At 41.7% G+C, this 21153-nt stretch overlaps 1 protein-coding gene across 2 annotated transcripts in view; it reads right to left on the reverse strand.

The window, feature by feature from the left end:
- LOC129701451 (slit homolog 3 protein-like) overlaps nt 1-21153 on the reverse strand; it is a 561975-nt gene that overhangs the window by 158538 nt on the left and 382284 nt on the right. For both annotated transcript variants that reach the window (XM_055642634.1, XM_055642635.1), the window contains one exon: nt 6985-7129. In XM_055642634.1, coding sequence (XP_055498609.1) covers nt 6985-7129 — 145 coding nt within the window. The remainder of the gene's footprint in view (nt 1-6984; nt 7130-21153) is intronic.

Consider the following 21153-nt stretch of genomic DNA (forward strand, 5'->3'; position numbering starts at 1 on the left):
TGCAATCTGTCCAAAGCAAGTCTGTCCTTTTTTTTTAGATAGATAAAACACATATAATGTAGTTTCAGCAAGGGCCCATAAAATTGGTTACGGTTTCTCAATTTTGATACTGCCCTTCCTTTGAAATAAAGACCTGCATACCATTTGTCATTTTAATTGTCCCCCATATTAAATCTCTGTGATCAGGTCTCTGAATATGAAAAACATTTCAGTTCTTTGCCATTAAAATGCATTCTGAATGAAAGTGTGTAACTTCACCTTTCCCCCCTCACTGCTTGCCTTTCTTCCTACTCTGTCTCCTCAAGAGATTTGTCTCTTCAGTAAAATTGAATGTATTGGACTCTGTATTTTCATCTAAGTTATTAAAGGACTGTAAATATCCAAAGACGCTGTAATAATTACCTTGGCAGCCTGACAGTCTACCATCTTAAAAAAAGATCCATTTATTCCTACTTTTTGATTTCTATCCATTTCCAATTCTCTGCCTGTACTAATATATTACCCATTCCTCTACATCATGCAAATGACCATGTTTTTATAATTCCAAAATAATCTAAAATACACATGTTCCTGTTTAATAATTTCAAAAACCTCAAATAGATTAGTCAAACTCAATTATCCTTCCACAAATCCATTTTGACTTTGCTCATTCATATTATGCTTTTCAAAATGACGTTCATTGTTCCTCGCCAAGGATTCAAACATATCCCCCATCACTGATGTCAGGTTAGGCTGAAGTTTCCTGTTTTCAATAGCTACATTATATTTGCTACCTTCCAAACAGCAGCAGCGGCTTTAAAATCAAAACGCTGTTTCTGCTGCAATATATGTTGAAACCTAAGAATGTGAGCTATTAGGTTTATTTTAATTGGCAACTTTTAGTTCCATTAATCCATCCCGTACTAACTCATAACTAATAAGTAATTTCTCTAAATTTGTCGTTCTCACTAGATCTATTATTGTCCGTTTCCTGATTGTTATTAGTAGTTAAACCAAGTATTTACTTAATATTTCTACCATTTCCTTACTCCACTATAACTTCTCTTGTCATTTCCTATAAGCAATCCATAATGACTACATCCAACTTTTCCTTTTTACACATATTTGAGAATGTTTTCAAACTACTTTTACCTCATTTTCACTTAACGTCCAGATTATATTTCCGTCTCTGTAGCAATCTTTCAGAAATGGTTTACATTCAACTTCCAATCTCCTTTAATTGATAGCCACAGTCATAATGCATAGAAACAGTTCCTTTGGCCCACAAAGTGTGAATCAACCAATTTACACTATAATCCCATTTTATTCCATTTGCATTCCCATCAACTCTCTCCTGATTCTACCACTCACTCACTCACTCTGAATGAATGAATGATACTTCATTATCATATGTAACACGTCAGGGTGAGATTGGGACAATTTAGAACAATCAGTTAACCTATCAACCTAAAAATTGCTCAGTTTAGACTTTTTTTTTAACATTACAAGCCTTTCCATTAACCTTTTCACCTGTTACCTGGATGCTGTCCTCGATCCACAAACAGCCCATGCTGCCTTTACTTACAAGGTCTGGATCCAAAAAGATATTCAAGCTACCTCTCTATAAATGTTGAGATGGAGAAAGCCATATGTAACAACCAGGTGAAATTCAGAACTGCTAAGGATCCAAGAAGCCTTTAACAGGGTGAAAACCTAGTGCTGGTGATTTTCCTGCCTTAGCTGGGAAGCTTGTATTTAAATTTGTTTAGTGATCCTGATATGAAGAGGCATTTTAAATCTATCAGATATTTGAATAATTTGAAACAAAAATGATTAAATAGTTAAAGTTCAAAATATATTGAATAAGATTTTATTGAAACGCTACTTACTAATTGCAAAATCACACAGATAACTCACTTTCCCACTGATATCCACCTTTAGGAACAAGATGCTGTGGGTTTCAGCACAGACTGACTCCACTTTTAGACTCCTTGTGGAGTCCAGTCATTTGGTAGGGAGACAGATGTATCACTGCCTATGAAACAGCATGTGCTGGGTTTAAATTGGGGAATACAGAGCATTTTACTCATGACTAATCTTGGTTCTGGAGACTATTATTTTGATCCTTGAAAAGTGCAGAACCTCAGAGGTAATAACCTTTGATTGTTATCTCAGCCATGTGCAAACTGGCTTGCGGGGTGAATGGATTAGAAAGCTAACGATTGAGATAGTGATAACTGGATTTCCTTTCACACCAATCTCTTCAGAATCAGGTTATATCTTGGACTGGGGGCAACATAATTTTTGGCACAAAACAAGAAACAAAGAGCTTTGAACTCAGCAGACCGTGCAGCGCCCGTGGAGGGAAATAGGCAGATGATATTTTGGGTCGGAACATTTCTTCCAACTTCAGACTGCTGAGTTCATCCAGTGTGTGTAGGAAGGAACTGCAGATGCTGGTTTCAACTGAAGATAGACACAAAGAGCTGGAGTTCATCCAGTGCTTGGTTTCTTGATCGATCCCAACATCCATCACAGCAGGGGAGTGGCGGTCTGGAATGTGGTGGCGGCAATGGCGAGCATCATCATGGCTCCAGTTCCCCTGAACACTCAAACATCTCTCTTTAATTCTCAAACATTCAAAGTCTCCTGGATTACAACTCCAGTATTCTAATCGTCATGTTTAATGACTATTGTATCATTTGAGATGGGGCAAAGCTAAACCTTCTTTGTGTCTCTTCTTATCAGCCTTCAGCAGCTGTTGCTGTCTTTGTCTCCGTGTCTACCTCCACCCCACCAGCACCCCCCACCTCTACCTCCACCTGGCTCCACATTTACTTTGCTGAACCTGCCTGTCATTCTTCACCACTCCCCTGTCCACCTCTTGCCCCTATTTCAACACTCTGCCCCCTCCCACCCACACAGCCCTCCTCTTTATACTATCTAACTTGCTGCAGGGTTTTCAACTGCAACATCGACCTTCCCTTTCCCTCAACAGATGCTGTTTGACCCATTGAGTTCCTCCGGCAGGTTGTTTGTTGCTGGAGATTCCAGCAGCGGCAGTCTCTTGCATCTCCACATCACTGCACTGAACACCTCATTACCCACCTGAGTAGCATTTGCTTCTCAAAAGGCACTGCTCCTGAAAGTCACATCTATCAAGTGGAAGCAAGAGATCCCATGACATTATTCACTAATTGAGCAGGGCAGTTCTCCAATACTGGTGGTGAATGCTCCTCCATCAAAATCAGCCAAGCATCTTATTGTCGTTTGAGCGAGCATGGTTCGCTCAGACTGGCTGCTGCAATTTACAACCTTGCAACGGTAACTAAACTCTAAATAGATTCTATTAACTGCAAGTTGTTACAGTATGTGGATTTTGGTGCTTCTTAACTGTACTGTATACAAGTGCCTTTTTTGATCTTTGCAATTGCTTTCCCAGAGGCCCAATGTGTTTACAAAAGAAGTTCTGCCCTGATGATATCAGAATCTAGCCTATTTTAAAAGTAGCCCCCCCAGTTCTGGGCTAGGGAAGTGGGGGACACAGTTTTTGTCTCCTCCCCACCAAATCTGTTGTGGATTATAGGTGTAGCCAGCTGGATTGGTGCAAGCTATCAGCAAGTGTGTCCCATGAATAATCTTTTTTCAAATAGGCATGATTAAATTTACCTTTTTACTGACCTCTCAAAAATATCTTGCTCACATACATAATTATTCCTCTGCTACCCAGATAAGGGACAACTTGCTCCCAGGTTTGTATAAAGTAGTTCTGCACCTGGCAATGAAGTGGCAGTGTGGCACCTTCTCTTGAATTTCCTGTCTAGGAAGACCCCGCACCAGGTTTTGTTTGACTGAGGGGAAAGGCGTGGTTGTGTCTCCAAAGCTGTGTGTGTGTGTGTGTGTGTGTGTGTGTTTTGGGGTCATGGCTTGATACAGTGCATGTTCCCCCCACACTCACCCTCACCAGCAGATTTATTCTCTTAAGCCAAGTCACTATACGAAACACATGTTTATAATAAGTAGAGACTCCTTTCAATATTGAAAGGAATGTTAATGCTTCAAAGATATTATGCTTTGTCAGAAATGAAATAATGATCAATGTGATTATGTTACTGCTAAAGGAGCAAAACAAAGAACTTAAAATCTTGATTGTTTAATAATTCTTGGTTAAGACCTACATTGAACTGATCTTTAGAAATTAAAACACAACCATTTCAGTCCCATTTCTTTTTGAACTGTTTTCTCAACATCGGTTTCAAATTAAATGGCGCAGACTTCTTCCCACATCTCTAATAAAAGTGTTTCCTTGATCCTGTGTTTTTCCTGTCTCATTCAATCACTGCATCCTTCAACTATTTCTGACAGTTTGTTTAATATAATTAGAACAACTAGGCCAGAGTGCGAAATAGTAGCCAAATGGAGCCAGACCAAACCTGCAAGTTGTAGAACTACCTGTAGTAAAAATTATCCTTTCTCCTTTCAAGCAGCGCGATTTATTTTTCCTGATCCTGATCCTCTCCCTCTTGTAAGATGCTCCTTAAAATTGTACCTCTTTGACCACACCTTCGATCATCTGCCTTAACATCACCTCATAAAGCTATTCATCAATTTTGTCTGATAGTTGCTCATGTGAAATATCTTTTGATACTTCGATACATTAAGAGAGCTGTGGAGATCCAGGTTACAGCTGATGTTGTGGTGTGTTTTTAATGTTGCTCGGTGGGCAGAGGGTAGGAATGCCATCTGGAAATTGAGTCTCTTCCTGAAAAAGATCACCCATTGCCAGATGCAGCTGTACATGAGCAGGAGGTCTGGGAAAAGCTGGCTGCACGATTTAATGGGCACCGACCACAGTTGCATGTTAAGAGCTTCATGATGCAGTTCCCTAAAATGAGCCTAAATTGCTTGTGGTTTGCCTCTTGTATTGAATTCTCCCAGTGAAGTTTTAGAAGATGATTAGGCTTTGTTTATCCAACACTGACCGATTTCTTCCCCATTTTGATTGTGCAATGCTCTATGCTTTTTATTTGGTTACTCAAGACGATGTTGAGTGAGGAAGCATAAGTCTTCATTCTAGTTTAATCTATGGACTAACATTATTCCGGAACATGCTAAGTTTGCAGGTACACACATCCTGACTTGGAAATAAATTGTCCTTTCTTCACTGTAGTTGGGACATAATCCTGGAACTCTCTCCCTGACAATATTGTCTGTGTATTTACACCTTGGAGACCGCAATGGTTCAAGAAGGCAGCTCACCATCTGCTTCACAATAGCAATTAGTGGTACAAAATTAAATGCTGGCTCAGCCTGAAAGGCTCACATCCTTTGAATGAATTTACACAAAACAGTAAAGTACTCATTTCACAATTGATTGCAAAGTTCAATTAACAGTAACACAATTTGGTTTATTTTGGCTCTATGATTTGATTAAGAAGGCCAAGTGTCATACTTCCAATCTAGGTATGGGAAAGGATGTAAAGAAGCTTCAAGAGAATATGGACAGGCAAAGTAACAGGAAAGGTACATGGCAGATTGAATATACTGTGGAAAATGTGAAGGTATTTACTTGGTACAAAAACAGAAAAATTGAGTGAAAGACTGGGTAGTGTGGATGTTGGAAGGGTTTTGAATGTCTTTGTACACAAGTTGTTGAAGGATGCAGGTGATGCAAGCAATTATGTGGAAAATGCTATCTTAACCTTCCTTATGAGAGGATCTAATTACAGGAGGAAGTCTTATTGTAGTTGTATGGAGCCTTGATGTGATTACACTCAGAGTACTATGTAGAGTTTTAGTCTCTTTATTCAAGAGGGACTGCAAGCAAAGATTTACTGGACTGGTTCCAAGTTTGGTGTGCTTGTTGCATCTTACTAATTCTTAGAGGGTTTGACAAGCTGGGTGTTGAGAGGACACTCACCTGGCAGAGAAATCTAGGTCCAGGTGGTGCAGTCTCAGAAGAATGGATAGGCCACTTATCACTGAGATAAGAATAAGTTTCTCACTCGGAGCTTAGTGAATCAATGGAATTCTTTCCCTGCAGGGTTGTGGAAGCTTAGTTGTTGTGTTCATTCAAAACACAGCAAACACATTTATTTCATCAAGGCAAGACACGGATATGGAGATAATGCAGAAAATCCTGCTGAGGCAGAAGATGCAACTATGATCCTAATGAATGGCAGAAGCATAGAGGGGCCGAATGGCCTACTTCTGCTCATTTTTCTTATGTTCTTATATTGTATGCTACATATTTTTAGGAAAATAAAACTAGATTCTGATTTTCCATACATCTGAGCCTCAGAAAGTGTCTAGTTCTAGCCTTGCAGTAGAAACAAGGAACTGCAGATGATGGTTTACAAAAAAAATGCACAAAGTGCTGGAATAACTCAATGATCAGGTAGCATCTCTGGTATAACTCACTGTTCTTCCAGCACATTTTTTTTTAATCCAGAGATTTTGCCTGACCCGCTGAGTTATTCCAGCACTGTCTCTTTTCTAGGCTTAGGTGTTGACTCTATTTAGATATAAGTCTTACTTATCCCCGGCTAGGATTTATACAGATCCATTGTGCTCACACTGCTGCCCTTCCACAGAATCCAATATCTCTCCATTTGAGGATGCAGCAATTGTCAGCCCATTCCAATGATCCACCAATGGACCATTAACTACCCCTGCTATTTGAGCTCCTTATAGAGAACGCTGCACTTCATCTGGAGTCAACAGTTATGGGGAGAAAGCAGGAAAATGGGATTTTGAGGGAGAGACAGATCAGCCATGATTGAATGGCGGAGTAGACTTGATGGGCCAAATGGCTTAATTCTGCTCCTATCACTTATGACCTTATCATCTGATCAAGGTGGTTTGCACTTAGCCATAGGCCAAAACCATTTGAGTCCTGTAATGGACTGGATTAAAAGATGATTCTGGGAACTCTGGAAACAAAAGGAACCTGAAGTTACCCTCCCACCCCTTTAATTATCTTGGCCCGGAACGTGTATCACTTACATTTCCACTATGTTTTCTGGAAGGTTGACTGGGATTTCGGTCAGCCCTTTCCCCCGACAGTCCACGATGTTGTTGCTGCATACACATGCCGGTGGACATGATGTGGCATGGGCACTGCATGTCTGAGGTTCTGGGGTCTGAGTACCTGGTAGGACACAAGAGCAATAGAGTCAGGGTCAAAGAGAGCTGCAAGCATGGAAACAGGCGCATCACCGCACCGAGTCCGCATTGACCATCAACACCCAACAACCTCTCCCCTGTCCCCACATTCACACCTTTTTCACAACTTTTTCACACAGAGAGTTGTGAGTGTGTGTAATTCTCTGCCTCAGAGGGCGATTGGAGGCTGGTTCTCTGGATGCTTTCAAGAGATAGTTAGATAGAGCTCTTAGGGATAGTGGAGTTAAGGGATATGGAGAGAAGGCAGGAATGGGATACTGATTGTGGATGATCAGCCATGATCACATTGAATGGCGGTGCTGACTCGAAGGACCAAATGGCCCACTCCTGCACCCATTGTCTATTCTACAACTTACCTACAATAAGGGGGAGATGGGGGAATTTACAGAGGCCAAGTATCTTACGGCTGTAGGAGGAAATCTACATGGTCACAGACAGAGCATGTAAACGCCACACAAACAGCGTCACAGTGGAACCTGAGTCAATGGAAGTGTTGCAGTGGTCCACTGGTGCCATCTATTTTTGAAAGACAATCCTAGACCTTCATACAACGGTTGCCATTTTCCACGGTACCTTTCAGAAGATTTCCATTCTGAGACATCCGTTTGTGGCTGGAATGAGGCACAGACAGCACGATGAAATCAGTAGCAAATTCATTCTAGGTGGCTGGTCCAGAGAGGACCACCCTATCATTCCAAACAGTTGCAATGTCAAGAGGGATAAGTTTCCAACCTCATCAACAGATTAATCTAACCTTCAATAATCTGCAATACAAGAGCTTTTATTTCACGGTCTGAAGGGAAAATAAAAGGCACCCTGCAAATGATTACATCGCTTGTAAATTAGTTTTACAATCTTTGGCAATACGAAAGAAACCCTTCAAAAAATATCTACAGATCTTCATTGCCGCCAACACAATAAGCTTTAAACTTTTGTAGATGTTGCAATCCGATCAGCAAAATGTCCCCCTGAACGGCCCAGAGTCATCACAGACACCAAATGGTTGCAGTGGTCGGTGGGCACCATAGTTCATACAGTGCATTAGCAGTAAAGTTGGTGCTTTACAGCACCAGAGACCCAGCAATTCTGATCATGTGTGCTTGTACAAGATACAAGATACATTTATTTGTCACATGTACCAGTTGGCACAGTGAAATGTGATCACCATACAGGCATACAACTAAATAAAGAACACAACACACGATAGAGTTCAACATAGAACATCCCCACACAGCAGAATCAAACGTTTCCCACTGTGAGGGAAGGCACCAAAGTCAGTCTCTTCCTCTGATGTTCACCTGTGGTCGGGGTCTCTGCAGCCCTCCGCAGTCACCGCTACGGGCAGCTCGCCGCTCAGGCCCGCTTGCCGGGAATGTTGACACTCCGACGTCGGAACGGGAGGCCAACCTCAGCGGTTTGGACCTCCAAATCGGCCGCTTCCCCACCGGAGTCCGCAGCTCCCAACAACCCCAGGCCGCATCAGGTGGGGATTCAATGCTGGCGGCACTCGGCAAAGGGCCCCAGGATTCCGCGATGTCGGTCAGCACCGCCCGCGCTGGGAGCTCCACGAACAACAGCCCCGCGATGTTGGAGCAGCGGGCCCAACGCTCCGGAGCTTCAAACGGCGATCCAGGTAGGTATCGCCCGCTCCGGGGTGAATCCAGCATCGCGCTGCCGCTGCCGATACTCTGGTCCGGTCCCTGGTCTCTGGTAGGAAAGGCCACTCCGATCCAGCTGGTAGGCGACTCAGAGAAATAGTCGCATCCTAGCCAGGATGTGACTGAGAAGCAGTTTCCAAGCAAACAATGCAATGGTTAAAAGTAGTTATGATTTAAAAAATGTATGTCAGAGAGAAATATGTTGAATAAACAAAAGATATTTTCCTGCCCAGAGAATTCTCCACAGGAAAGGCAACAATTCAAAAGGAAAATACAAGAGATGTTGGAAATCTGAAACAAAAGCAGAAGATGCTGGAAACTCTCAACAGGCCAAGAAATGTCATTGGAGAGGAGTAATTGATTTAGTGAGCTGGAACATGCCTGGCATGGTCTGCATCTCCCACCCACCCAGGCACAATCCCTGTGGCCACACTAACCTTTGAGTTGGAGTGGGCTGGATAGCTTCCGAGATTGATTCTCGCAGTTTGCTGCTGTCAAAGGCACATATCATACTTCTGTAAAAGTACATTCTTTGCAATGCTCCGCCACAGAATTGCAGCTTACTACATAGTAGGCTCACACTTAAGCCTGGACATTCCTTGCAGCATCAATGACACTTCCCTTCTGGAATTTGTCTATTCCCTACGATTTTGCTATATAGTATGGATACACACCGTCAGGAGCAATACCAGCAATGACGTTCACCATGAAGGCTGAGGCACACAAAGGATCTTCATTGAAGATTTTGACCAGCCAATGTCTACAAGCACATGCTCATCAGTTCCTGGTGTGTTAAAGGGAGCAGGAAACCTGGAGCTCTGGTGGGTGAAAGGGAACGGTGAAATTGGGCTCAGGTGGGTGAAAGGAAATGAGGAAACGGCTCTAGCCTGTGAAAGGGAAGTGGGAATCTGGGCTCTGGTGAAGGGAAGGGCAAGATAGAGGGCTATGCTGAGCCAATGCTGAATGATCAGGATTTCTGAATGGTCAGATAGTGAAATGCTGGAGTGTTACTGCAGCAGATTTCCTCATTACAAACGTCAATGGACAACGTATGACCATCCCTCAATGACCCTCCAAGAACTAGATCAAAGACAAAATAGAAATAGTTGGAGAGTTGAGAGTAAAGTTTGAAAGATGGAAACAAGAACTGAAAAATCACGGAAAGGAAGTTTGTGGAGTTGTATTCATCCCACAAGAATAATCTCAAAAGCTGTAGGGAACAGTTGCAGTGTCACAGTGACTACAACATTCACAAGTGTATGGCTTGCAATTCTCAGGAGTTTAGTTGACATTTCATTAACCAAAGTCATGACATGAGAAATGCATGAGTACAACTTGTCCCTTTCAGCATGTACCAATGTATCTCAATGCATAATTTAGCAATATTACACTCTTCATCTGCACTGAAACCAACTCAAGAAGCACATTCATTCTGCATGTCTACATCGCTGAATGGAGGGGAGCTGAAGGAATCAAGTGCTTGGTTTCTTGTTCCATCTGTCACAGCGACTACAACATTTACAAATACATGGTTACCACATCTCAGGGGTATTGTTGACATTTCATTAACTGAAACCATGACTCCCTGCAGAAATGCATGATGACGACTTGTCCTTTTCAGCATGTATCAGTCGATCTCATGCAGCTGTCCCATTGGCCTTTAGGGATTATTCTCGTGGGATTAGTCAAAAAATTCTGCAAATAAACCGACGATTATCCTTTCCTTTCTCTTGATGTTCCAGTGCTTGTTTTCTACTTTTCATCCCTCGCATGGAAATCCTTGACTTAGCTCCCAGTCAAATGGCACTTCCCTTTAATTATTGGCAAATATAGTTGCTGATAAACTGATTCTTTTACCCACTGAAATGCAATAATCTATTTGCATGCTATTTCACACTTAACATCAAAATCTAATGTGGTGGACTCATTAAAGATTATTTGTGTTTCTTTTAGATAAACATAGAAGTAATGAACAAAATAATTATCAGATGTGATTATTGAGGACCAATTTTAATTCAGATTAGTCCACAAACTTCGATTCATAGAGCTATACAGCATTGAAACAGGTCCTTTGGCCCAACCTGTCCATGCTGATCAAGTTTGCATTTTGAGTGAACTGCATTTGCCCCACATCCATTCCTATCCCTATATCTATCCAAATGTCTTTAAAGCGTCATAATTATATCCACTTCTCTAGTTTCTCCTGGCAGCTCATTCCAGATAGTCTTCTCTGTATGTAAAATAATTGCCTCTGAAGGCCCTCTCAGCTTATGCTATACCCTCTTGTTTTGGAAACTCCTAACCATGGGAAAAAGACTGTGAGTGTTCAATTTTTATGTCCCTTATGATCTTTTCTCATTCCTTGCCTCATGATCTTGTACACCTCCGCCTCCAATGCTCCAAACAAAAGAAAATCCCAACCTGTCCAGCCTCTCTCTATAACACAAGCCTAGAAACCTCAGCAACATTTTGCTGAATCTTTTCTGCACCCTTTCCAACTTAATGGCATCCTTCCAACACCAGGGCAACCAAAACTGCACACACTACTCAATGTGTTGTCTCACTAACAACCCCTACAGCTGCATCATGATGTCCCAACATTTGTACTCAATATCTATCCAAATGAAAGCAAGCTTGTCAAAGGTCTTGGCAAGGGATCGACTCCGATGTTAAGTCAACACCTCCGCAGAGGGGCCCAAGGTCAGTCCGAGGAAGCCTCCAGCTCCATCGATGGTAGACCGCAGACCAGCCGGAGAATGCGATCCGAAAATTAAACGCAAGGTAAGAAACTGAAAAAAAAAATTCCCCTCCCACCACATAAAACAAACTGGAGAACATTTACACACACTTTTAACACACACTAAAATGTAAACAAAATATGAAAAAACAAACAGACTGTTGGTGGGGCTGCCAATTGTGTGGGTCCATGGGCGGAACAGTGGCACAGCGGGAGAGTTGCTGCCTTAGACCCGGGTTCGATCCAGAGTATGGGTGCTGCCTGCGTGGATTTTGTACGTTCCCCCTGTGACTGCATGGGTTTTTCTCAGGGTGCTCCGGTTTCCTTCCACATTCCAAAGACATGCTAGTTTGTCAGTTAATTGGAATCTGTAAATTGTCCCCAATGAGTAGGATGGAACTGGTGTAGGGGTGATGACTGGTTGGCGTGGACTCGGTCAAACAAAGAGCCTGTTACCAAGCTATGTACCTAAACTAAACTAATCTCTCTGTTCTGCCAACGCCCAGGGCTCCAGCATTTACTGTGTTTGTCTTGCCACGGATTGACATACCAAAGGGCAACATGTAACAATTATCAGTGCTAAATTCCAATTGCTGTTTTGTGGCCCAACTTCCCAACTGTTCTAAACAAAGATATCCTTCCTCATTTTCCACTATACCACAAACTTTGGCACCATCTGCAAATTTACTAATAATGTTAATTCCATTGTTATCCAAACCATTAATTTAGATAACAAACAACAGTGGACCCAGCATCGACCCCTCAGGTACACTATTGGTCACAAATCTCCACTCAGAAAAGCAACCCTCCACAACTACCTTTTTATTCCTTCCTGTAAGCCAATTTTGAACCCAATTGGCCAACTCATCTTGGATTCCATGTGATTTAACATTCAACACCAGACAACCATAGGGGATTTCTGCAAGGTTCATTCAACAACTAACCATGAGTGGATTAATTGTGAACATTGATGTCAAGTTTGGGCAGCAGGGTTGTGTAACTGTTAGTTCTGTGGCCTCACAACTCCAAGGATTTGGGATTGATCCTGACCGTGGATGCTGTTAAGGGCCTGTCCCACTGTACGAGATAATTCAAGAGTTCTCCCGAGTTTTCCCCTGATTCGTACTCGGAGAATGTCCATAGCGGGACCGTAGGGGTTCGTGGATGTCTCGTAGCGGCTCGTACGAGTAAAAAGTAACCATTATTTTCACCACGAGTATTTTTTTACTGGTGGACATTTTTCACAGTGTTGAAAAAACATCACGAGTTTACCAGATTTCGCGAGCACCTACCGTTACTTGTACGAGCCGCTATTGGACATTCACGAATTCCTACGGACCAGCTACGGACATTCTCCGAGTTCGAATCAGGGGAGAACTCGGGAGAACTCTTGGTTTACCTCGTACAGTGGGACAGGCCCTTAAGTCTGGAATATACATTTTTCCTAATGTATGTGTAGATTTGTTCCCACATCCAAAAGATTGTAGGTTAATTGGCCACAACAAATTATCTGATGGTTTATGTAAGTAGCAACAGAATCAAAGGAGAGTTGATGGCCATCTGAGAGAGAAGTTGCAAGACTCCAATGGGAACCAGGAGTTTACGTTAGTGGTTTGGGGTGAACGGAAATCTGTCTTTCACATATGTCTTGGTGAAGATTGCCTGCCCATTTAAGTTAGGCAAAGAATGATTATTATCTGTGATTCAGCTCATGAAAAGTCAGCCCTTCAGTGAGATAGCAGAATTGAGTGAGCCCTCATCACTGATGAACTAATTCTGCATTCAAAAACTATATGATACACTCTGTATCTTCCCTTTTGCTCTTCCTATTGTGTTTGAGTTAACTCGATTGTATTTGTGTGTCGCATTATGTGATCTGATTGGATAAGCAAGCAAAACAAAGCTTTTCACTTTACCTCAGTACAATAATTAACCTAAATCCAAAAACTTATGGTGACGTTATTTTAAGGTCTTGCATTTTGAAAAATGTCAGGTTAATTTGTGTTTATATTCTTTATAAAATGTTCAATTGCTAATGTGGTGTCATTGTTAAAACAATGAGAAAAGCCGGTGGAAATATATACACAAGCTAAACAAAATGTTTTGAAATTTGTAGTGAGGCAGGGAGATTACACCAAAAAAATGGCAGAAGCCTTGATACTATTCACCTGCTCACTCTGGCCAGATTCCAAGGTTTCCTGGTCTGCTTTATGTGGTTTTGTACGGAATATGTTAACTGAGGCAGCTGAGGACGAGTAAAGAAGGCCTCTGCAGATTCATTCATGATGCCATTATAGTATCTTTTGCATTTTCACTAGAATATATCAACTTAAGACAGCTGAGGACTGATTAGAATGAGGTCCCTTGATGACAGATCATCAGTAGTCTCATTACCCTTGATGCTCCATGCATTCTATTCTAGCTAGCCAAGGTTTACTTACTTTTGTACCATCAAGGGAATATCCCAGTGATATAGATTCTGCGTAGTTGGAGAAAAAATGAAAGAAAAATATAATCAATAGATGTAATTTACAAGCAAGGAGTGGGCTCCTTGTGTTTGATTGCAACATTTCCAATTTGTTGGCTCATGCAGGTTGAGGCGACTGGTCATCATTCTAATTGAGCAACACGGCACTTGTTTTATTCTACTCTAGTTTTTTTCCTCTCCTCCCTTCCAAGTACTTCAGTGTCACCTGTTGATTTGCCCCCATTGGCCTTCCATTTATCCATTTGCCACACTTCCCTTTTGCCTGCGTCATCCACTGACTTATTCTCCTGGGATTCGTATGTCCTAGCTCATACTTATGAGCACTGCAACCATGAGTTACTGCAGGCCTCTCTCAGCTAAATGTTGCTCTGTGGTGTTACTACTAATGGAAGGGTTCTGGAGCTTGGTAGGAGTTGGTGCTTGCAGACCTGCTGGTTTCTCCAATTACCAGCAGCTACGTAAAATCATAGAGGTATAGAGTTGTACAGCAATAAACAGGCCCTTTGGTACACTTGTTCATGCTGACCAAGTTGACCTGGTTCCAATTACCTGCATTTGGCCTTTGAACCTTTCCTATCCATATATCTATCCGAATGGTTTTTGAATGTCATAATTGTATCTGCTTCTATATCTTCCTCTAGCAGCTCATTGCAGATACAAATTATGCTTTCAATTAAAACATTGCCCTTGAGATTTATCTTAAATTCTCCCTTCTGTGAGCATTCACTTTATTCATATCTATCATGATCCTGTACACCTCAATAAGATCAACCCTCAGACTCTTACACTCCAAAGAAAACAGTCCAAATATAGCGAGCTTCTCACAATAATTCAAGTCTGTAAGGCCAGATAACATCCTGGCGAATTTCTGAATCCTTTCCAATTTAATGACATCTTTCCTATGCTGGGCAACTTGAATTACACACAGTTCTCCAAATGTGCTCTCACCAACAACTTGTACAGCTACATCATAATATCCCAACTTTCATGCTCAATACCCTTCCCATTGAAGGCATGCCACATGTCTACTTCACCACCCTGTCCACCCAACTTGTCCCTTTTAGGGAATCATGCATCATTGCTCCAGATCTCTCACCTTTCCAACACTATGCAGGGGTTTGTCATTTACTGCACAAAGCCTGCCTTGCTTTGACATGCCAAAGTGCAACATCTCACACTTGTCAGGATTAACATTCCTTGGCCCACTTTCCTAACTAACCTAGCTCTTGCATAAACTTAAAAAAATCTTCCTCACTGGAATATACCACCACGTTTGGTGTCATATGCATATATAATAACAATGTTAACCACATTGTCATCCAAATTGTTAATGTATATAACATGCAGCTAACAGTATTGAAATCCATTCTTTTTGTTTTCAGAGGTATTTGGTGGCTGACTTCGCTGCCATCGCCCTGATCTTTCCCTGGATGGATCTCTTATGAGTATGTTTTTCAGACTCATGAAAATGTAATACAACGCAGACACAGGCTCTCTGACCCATTATGTCCCAGCTGATGACCAGGTATATATTAGTCCTTGTACTATTGAATAGGCCATACAACAGTATAGCACAGGAACGAGCCCCTTGGGCCCACAATGTTTGTGCCAAACATGATACCAGGTTAAAATGATCTCCTCTGTCTGTACATGATTCATGTTCCTCTATTCCATGCACTTCCATGTGCCTATCTGAAAGCATCTTAAATGCTGCTATTGTGTCTGTCTCCACTACCACCCCTGGCAATGCATCTCAAACCCCCACAACTCTCTGTGAAAAAACCTTGCCCTGTACATCTCCATCTGTACTTTACCCCTCATAGCTGTGCCCTTAGATTAGTTTAGTTTAGAGATATAGGGCGGAAACAGGCCTTTCCGCCCACTGCGTCCGCACCCACCAATGATCCCCGCACACATTAACACTACCCTGCATTGAACATTTCCACACTGGGAAAAAGGTTCTGACTGTTTACCATATCTAAGCCACTCATAATTTTATATATATCTATCAAGTCTCTCCTCAAACTCCGACTTTCTGGAGAAAACAATCCAAGTTTGTCCAACCTTTCCCTGTAGCTGAAACCCTCCAATCCAGGCAGCATTCTGATAAACCTCCTCTGCACCCTCTCCAAAGTCTCCAAATCTTTCCTGTAATGAGGCAGCCAGAACTGCATGCAATTCTCCAATTGCAGAATAACCAGAGTCCTATAGAGCTGCTATTTACCAACACTGGATCTATAGTGATGACAATTCAAATGACAATTCTGTTGAATTATACCAGTACAATGTGGGTTAATTAAAAGATAATAATAATAATAATAACTTTATTTATAAAGCACTTTAAACAACTGCAGTTGCCACAAAGTGCTGTACATGAGAACTCATGGACAAGAAGTTATTACAAACCATTAAAAACCGTAAAACAAAGGACTATAAAACAGTAAAAATTAAAAGACATTAAAAGCACTAAAAACAGGAGCAATGTCTCAGCCAGTGTCGAAAGCCAGAGAATAAAAATGAGTTTTTATAATGACAAGATGACACTTGTCATTAGATAACACCAGAGGTGATGGTACGGTGATAAGGAAGTGACTAGCATCTGTTTGCACCAGTTTAGGAAATTTATCTGACCATAGAAATATAAGTTATTTTCACCATTAGGATAATGGTGAAATTCACCAGTTGCATTAGGATAAACACATTATGCTCACATTATACCCACGGCCCTGCTGATGTCTCTTTCCTCCCTAGCAGACCTCCTATTGCTGCTGGACAAGCTTATTTACACAGTCATTGGGCTTCACCTACCTCAACTTGCTGAACAATAACTTAATCCACAGTAAATATAAACTATAAAGAGAGACTATAGGAAATGCAGACGCTGGAAACTTGAATGTACTTGGGTAATTTAACGAGACAGGCAGCATCTCTGGAGGACACAGATACTGTAGGTGACATTTCAGGGCTGAATCCTTCTTCAAACTTATTGCAGTGGGGGGGGGTGGGGGGGGGGGGGGGGGGGGGGGGGGGGGAGCTGGAAAGAGATTAGGGCAGGACAATACCCTGCAAGTGGTAGGTGTACGCTGGTGGACAAAGGCTAGAGAAAAACGGAGACAAATGAGTGATGAAAGGGGCCAAACAGAAATAGAAAGGACAAACAGAGACAAAGATGTGTCAGATAAGTAGAGTAGAGGAGTGAACTGTAAAGCCTGAGAGAGGACATATGTGGAAAGGTTCGAAGAGGGGTGGAAGGCAGACGGGATAGTGGGAGAAATGGATGCACACTAGGATGGTGGGAGGCACAAGAAAGAGAGGGAGGGGGAAAAGGGGATGTTCTCTAAAATTGGGGAAATCAATGTTCATACCATTGGGTTGTATGCTATTAATCGGAATATAAAGTGCTGTTTCTCCAGTTTGCATGTAGCATTATTCTGGCAATGGAGGAGTCCCAGGGCAGAAGGGTCAGTATGGGAATGAGAAGGGGAGATAAAATGGTTAGCAACCAGGAGATCCAGCATGCCTTGGCGGACGGAGCGCCAGTATTCAGTGTAATCATCTACGCTAGTCCACGCTTGATCACCCCACATCAGAAGCATTGAATGTGGTAGATCAGGTTAGAGGAGGTGCATGTGAACCTCTGTCTCACCTGGAAGCACTGCTAGGGTCCCTGGCTGGAGGTAAAGACCTCCCTCCCTCCCTCCATCCTTCCTCCCTCCAACTCAGTTAACTTGTCTACTGGCGTGGAATGGATTTTCTTTCTATATATTTGTGGGAAAGTAGTAACTCCACATGACAGTACCGATCCTACTTGTGTCACTCACGTTCCTACTCAACATCTCACATCTTTATTATTAATAATGCAGGAGATGTCAGATACATTTCCCCAAGTTCACAAGTTATAGAAGTAGAATTAGGCCAATCGGCCCATCAAGTTTACTCTGCCATTCAATTATGGTTGTCTCCTAATCCCATTTTCCTGCCTTCTCCCCATAATCCTGGACACCCATTCTAATCAAGAATTTGTCTATCTCTGCCTTAAAAATATCCACTGACTTGGGTCAGTGAGAAAGATAAATAATTTTAAAAAGAGTGTGACTACTGTAGCAAGGAATAAAATTCCTGGCCAAATCTGGGAAAGCTGTGTTGTGCCCAATGATAAGAATTTCTCACCTTAAGGTGCATAAAAAAGCTAATCTGACTGACTGTGAAAGCCAGAATCTTGGTGACCAGCTGATGGAAAGCACAAACTGTGCAAAATGTGATCCTCAGTCCACAGGTTACCACAGAAACGAGTAAATAATTCACTCCTACAAGCTACTCTTTATGTTGCTTACAGCAGGGAGGGCAGAAACAGATGGAAAGAATACAAATGAATGGCCTCCACACGTTTACAGCTTAAACACTGGTTTTAAAAAACAGAAAGCCAAGCAGAAAGCAGACAGTAATTAAAAATCCAATTACTTCCTCGATGATTGAAACAGGGTAAATCCAACTTCATCCTGGGAATCTGTAATTATTTATGCTAATTAAAAGCACACTGTGGATATCTAACTCAGACATGGCTCCGGTGAATTAATTGTTATTCTGGTACAAGTTGCACCATTTCCTATCTGTGAATCAGAGTTTTGAACCACATGGGACATATTGATAGAGACAACATTCTTATTACATTCTTTCTGTCACAAGAATGTCTGCTTCATTGAAAATTTGCTTTACAGCCGCAGTGATAGATGGGAAAAAAATGTATATTAATGAGGTATTTTTCATAAATGTCAGAAATTTGGTTTTAGACCTATTGTAGACTCGATGTTTTGTGTGAATTATTTGGGGGTTGGATTATAGGAGGTCTCGTGATTTGCTCTAAAGTTTTCAATGGCCTTGAAGCCCTAGGATTTATCTTAGAGTATGGCTATTTCTAGGAGCATCTATTTTTTCCAACAGCTAAATATTTCCTCTTCACTAAATTGCTCTATCTCCATAGCCTAATTCTTTAATCTTCCTGCATTTCAACCAACATTACACCTGATACAAGGTTGTTACATTCCATGTAATTTAACAATTTCAACACATTAATCCAATCACAAAGACAGTTTAGCAGCACCTCTGCTTCCTCAAATATTTGAGGAAATTTGGTATACCACTGAATATTGCATCGCATTTTTGGAATTGAACAGTGGAGAGCCTACTAACTGGTTGGATCATTGGAAATGTTAATGCTCGATAACGAAGAAGGCTGCAGAAAGTGGTGCATATTTTCTGGTTCATCATGGTACTGACCTCCCCACCATCGAAGGGATCTATGGGAAATACTGCCTCAAGAAGGCAGTTAATATCGTCAAAGACCCACATCACCCTGGTTACGTTCTCTTCTCGCTGTTACCACCTGGAAGAAAGTATAGGAGTCTAACAACCATTACCACCCAGTTCAAGAACAGTTTCCTCCCATCAACTATCAGATTCTGAAACCACCATACACAAACTTAACCATAACCGTAGCTCAGCCACACAACTCAAGCCATGAAGGACTTTGTACTACTATGGTTGCTCCACTGGTTTTTACACTATCATGGTCTACTTTACTTGGAATAATTGATAATTAGTTGTATATTTATTTGCTATTGTTGTGTCTAATATTGCTGCAAAGCTACAGCAAGTATGAATTTAATTGGTCCAGTTCATATCTGGTGCATATGACAAATAAACACTGGAATCTTAAACCAAGAATCATCTCATCCAAACCCAATGCATTAAAGCCTGACATTTGTCTTCTAATACAACTGTGTTGCAGTTAAATCAAGAAACAGGTCATCCATTCCAAAACCACTGGCATTTAATCCTGAAATCCCTCATTCAAAACAACAGCATCAGAATCAAACCTTTAAGTTTCTTATCCAATTCAATGAGTCTTGCCATCATCAGAAATTAACCATGAGAGCCCAAAAATTGTTACATGAACTTAGCTAGTCTTTATTGATTTCTTTCCCCAACACATAGAAGTCTTTGTGTGCATAATGGTGCACAATAAATAGCCTTATCAGTGGTGCCCACCCAACCAAAAAAAAAGCAATATTATGCATATGGATGCAAGAAACCAATCTGGCAGTTTCAATTCACTACCTTGGTTGATCAGTTTTTAGTCTATCCAATTTACTGTCTGTTCTCCATGACTCGATTCTTCTGTAATCCAAAATTCTATTGTCCAGTTCTGAATATGGTTTAACACATTGATAATGACGATAGAATTTGGCATTCTGATGATGCATTCATGGTGTCATAGCCCTCGAAGTAAAGCCACCAATACATTGAAGCCAGCATAATTCAAATGTCAAATAGATGAATAAGGTATGTGACCACTGACTGAGCTGCTTGGGCATCATGAGCAAAATGACCCAATTGTGGCCAATCTGAACAATCCAGCAATGGTGTCTGATAAAATGTTGAATCTTTGAGATCAACCTGGGTCACTAAAAGCATGTGGAGGTATTTCCCATTGCCTGAAAACAGCTGTTCTGTTGTAGCCACATTGCTACACTTATGTTCACATCCCAAAGTCTCAGCAGAGCAAATCATGGAGTTTATAACTAGGGCTATAATGGGACTGTTTTTGATGGAGAGTTAAGAGAAAACTGAAGGATTAATTAATGCTTGGAGAGGGGCATGAGTGGGGTTGATTGGATGTAAGATCCTTGGGGATGGGGTGTGGCCAATGATTGAAACCAGAGGGTTGGGATGGTAGGACAGCCAAGGATCAGCGTTTTAGTAGCTGGGGGCCACGGAGAACACAGAGTTATGGTTGAGATGGGGGTGGGAGGGAAGAGATTGAATTGGATGGGGGTGGTAGTGCAAAATAGTGCGGCAGAAATTGGAGGCTGTGTCATGAGATCAGAGTTGGGAAGTCGTGAGTTGTGTGCGGGGACTGATGGTGTGGGGTCAACAGGACTTGATCAGTTATAAGAGGGGACATAATCATAATCATACTTTATTAGCCAAGTATGATTTGCAACATAAGAGGAATTTTATTTGACGGGGCGATCTTGGTTCCCCTAGCCGGTGGTCGGGCCCTCCCATATCCCGGGGGGGGGGGATCTCTGCTCCCCTGCTTCGGG

This window comes from Leucoraja erinacea, chromosome 11 (assembly GCF_028641065.1).
Source record: "Leucoraja erinacea ecotype New England chromosome 11, Leri_hhj_1, whole genome shotgun sequence".
In the NCBI taxonomy this organism is placed as follows: domain Eukaryota; kingdom Metazoa; phylum Chordata; class Chondrichthyes; order Rajiformes; family Rajidae; genus Leucoraja; species Leucoraja erinaceus.